Source organism: Anarrhichthys ocellatus, unplaced genomic scaffold, assembly GCF_004355925.1.
Source record: "Anarrhichthys ocellatus isolate YVR2014 unplaced genomic scaffold, GSC_Weel_1.0 scaffold21, whole genome shotgun sequence".
Classification (NCBI taxonomy): domain Eukaryota; kingdom Metazoa; phylum Chordata; class Actinopteri; order Perciformes; family Anarhichadidae; genus Anarrhichthys; species Anarrhichthys ocellatus.
In genome coordinates, this window is record NW_022280051.1 from 2,889,069 (window position 1) to 2,892,364 (window position 3,296).

Genomic DNA, 3,296 nt, shown 5'->3' on the forward strand with positions numbered 1-3,296 from the left:
TTTTTTTTTTTTTTTTTGCTGCCCATCAGTGTCAGACATCGTGACAGTGAGGGCTGAATGACCGACTAGCTGGTGTTGACTTTGAGGGTCTTCATGCGGTGCAGCAACGAGTCCTTCTCCATCTGAGCCTCGGCCAGCGCCATCTTGGTTCGGGACAGCTCCACTTTTAAACATTCGTTTTCCTCCACCAGCATCTGGAAACAAACAGGGAGGCGTCACTCGGTGTTTGATGGAAATCCTTTTAACATAATGTTCACTGTTCTGGATATTTCAAGGAGCTTTCAGCCTCATCTTGAAGCCTTCATCATCAGATGTAGACTTCCTAACTCCTCCCACAGTTAGGGGCCACAGGATGACTCATGTTGAAAGCAAATGAGCAAAAAAACCTGAGCTTTGTTGCTTCGATCAGACGAGCGTTATTTATCTGTTCACTTTGAATATTCCGTTTGAAAATATAATACTTGTATGCTGCATGAATGAGTGAATATCACTCCCACTGCAAACAGAAAGAAAGCCAAGCATTGAACTGGAATAATTAGGCAAAACCAACATTTGGCACTTCATCTCTTTTATATCGGCCTCCAGTTTTTTGTTCAGCAGTTTTGCGTTTGTAGAAAAACTGAAATGTGTGGCTGAATGCGATTCGCTGAAATCATCACCTTTAAAAGATTATAAATAAAATGTTATAAGCTGCATTTTGTGCCTGTATACTTCTACGTCTCATATCCCCCCACAGTGTGCGTCTCACCGTTTCTCTGGTGGACGGAGGAGGGCTGGTGGGCGGGGCTTGGGTCTGTGTAGCCTTTGGTATGCCGAAGACGCCGCCCACAACCTCCAGGACCGGAGTCAGAGCGCTGTCGGTCGACGCACCCTCTTCCCTGGATTTGGTCTCTGCCGCCGTGTCCACTGTGAGGACGAGGAGAGACGACAGAGGGGAGTTTAGGAGGTGTGGATGTACGGCGAGCGGACGGGTTATGCAACGGCGGTGAATCAGCAACTGAAGTGGAGGTGGAAATTATCTGGCAGATGAAAATGTGTGTTTCTCACCTCCTATCGAGAAGGAGCCGTCGTCTCTCCTGTGTATGACGAGGCTGTCCACATGCAGGGTGATGGGCGAGGGCTCCGAGTCGGTGGTGTTGTCGCGGGGGCCGTCGTCCTGCAGCAGAGACGGCACATGTTGAGTGTGCTAGGAGACGTTTTGACGTGTGTGAGCATGCGTGTGTGTGTGTGTGTGGGGGGTGGGAGGAGGGTGGTGAGAGAGAAATTATCCACATCCAAGTTTCCACATCAGTTCCACAGCACATCTACTCACCCGTGAAGGGACCCAAGAGAGGCGGCAAAAAGGCCTTTCTATGTCATTAAACATTCAGTTCAAATCCAAATTCCAATTAGGCCACGGTTCAAAATATTTAACTTGGTTATAGAAGCTGCTGCACTGTGTGGCACTGAGTTATGGGGTCTATTACTGCAACACAGCACAAATATCCTGCTGAAATCATGCAGGTATACTGTAGTCGTGCAACAATAACCTCGGGGGGGAAACATCAGCTTCTGAACTCTGAATCCAAGGAGCCGGACTAACACCACGCTGCTAAACGCCGGGGATTCTCACCTTTAGGTTGACGTGCGTGTCCCTGACGCTGATCTCCATGGGCAGCACCAGCGGCGCGGAGTCGTCCTCCAGGAAGTGAGCCAGGTTACGCAGCGTGGACATCAAGAAGCTGGCTCGGTAGCCGCAGAGACGCAGCTGCAGGAAGCCGTTGCGCTCGGCCAGCGGCGAGTGAGCGGCGGCGCACGGGCCGCTCTCGAGGCGAGCCCGCACCTCTGGGCTGTGGAGGCCGCCGGCCGATGCGGAGCCGACGTCGCCACCGGCTGTGAGGGAAGAGACGGAGGCTGCAGTTAGAAGGAAGTAGAATATCAGAAAGAGGAGTGGGAGAGAAAGTTGGGGACACAGAAAAGCAAAGTGAGCTGAAAAAAAAAGAGAAACAGAAAGGAATAAAAAAAAAAAAAAAAAAAAAAAAAAAAAAGGTGGGCTGAAGGAGAGTTAAGATTTTGTACAATCCCACGGGCTCCTCGCTGCAGTGATGTTTAATTATTTCCGAGGACAAGGGATTAGAGGATTCGCTGGAAACTCCCTCCTAAGTACTGAGGATTCAAAGAGAATCGTGTTTTTTCTGCCTTTTCATGAATAAGACACTCTACAGATGCTGAAAACTGTGGAAGGCTTGACGGCGAACAACTATATAAAGAATGACTCTCAGGACCACAAAGTGCGATGATACAATTCCTGCTTAATGAGAACAAGAAAAAAAGAGGAGAAAGTGAGGACAGATAGAAAGAAGAGAAACAGAAATTGATAAAAGTTGAGGTTGAGAGGCGGTAAATCTGAGGGGGGGGGGGGTAATTAAAACCCTCATTTCACACAAACTTTACACACAAATTGAGCCGGCAAGCGCACAATTACAGGCACAAGTTTTTAAACAGGCGAAACACTCAGCAAGGCATGAAAATGGCCACTTAGAGAGAGAAATCTTCTCATTATGACTGTGAGAAGTGCGTCACATCCCTTTAATGTGCACTCTGAAGGAAGAGGATTAATACCACAGAGCAATTTCACAACCACACACACAATGCTGACAGCTTTTCTAAGACAAAATGACATATTCTCTCTCCATCCTGGGTAAGAAAGAGAGAGAGAGAGTGAAAATGGAGGGAGGGAGCCAGCAGCCAGGGACTGAGTGACTGTGATAAGACAGGAGGAAGAAAAAAGATGGCCTAGAGAGGGAGGGAGATGAAGGGAAGAAAAGGTGAAGAGGGAGGGGGGGGTTAAATGACAGAGGATTAGTAGGAAGATGGAGTAGGAGCTGGAGGGAAGAGTGAGGAGGAAAGGTGGAGGAAAAAGAGAAAGAAAACGAGGGAGGAGGAGGGATTGCTCTTGTGAGATAGGAGGAGGAAGAGGAGGAGGAGAGGTAGCGAGGAGGAAAGCCGGCGTTTCTCTCATTGCCTGAATCACTGGACTGAAACTGCAAAGTCTGCTGCAGTGGAGAGAGGAGGAGGGAGGGGGGGAGGAAGGAGAGAGGACGAATTAGACAGAGCAGTGAATGGGAAGATCAGGGGTTAACGCCAGTCTGCACAAATGGTTGCACTTCATTTGAATGTGGCTGACACACAGACACCCACACCCACACCCACACCCACACACACACACTTAAGGCCTAATGTGGCAAATAATGGGTCCACTCACTCGATTGCTCAGAAATTTAACCTCTATTAAGTACCACACACACACACACACA

General features: G+C 48.7%; 1 protein-coding gene across 3 annotated transcripts in view; it reads right to left on the minus strand.

Moving 5' to 3' along the window:
- The window catches only part of bltp3b (bridge-like lipid transfer protein family member 3B), a 21,922-nt gene continuing 18,626 nt past the window's right edge, over positions 1 to 3,296 (minus strand). For all 3 annotated transcript variants that reach the window (XM_031858780.1, XM_031858778.1, XM_031858779.1), the window contains 4 exons: positions 1,613 to 1,872; positions 1,048 to 1,156; positions 749 to 906; positions 1 to 194 (listed from right to left, as the gene is read on the minus strand). In XM_031858780.1, coding sequence (XP_031714640.1) covers positions 66 to 194; positions 749 to 906; positions 1,048 to 1,156; positions 1,613 to 1,872 — 656 coding nt within the window. In that variant the 3' untranslated portion in view covers positions 1 to 65. The remainder of the gene's footprint in view (positions 195 to 748; positions 907 to 1,047; positions 1,157 to 1,612; positions 1,873 to 3,296) is intronic.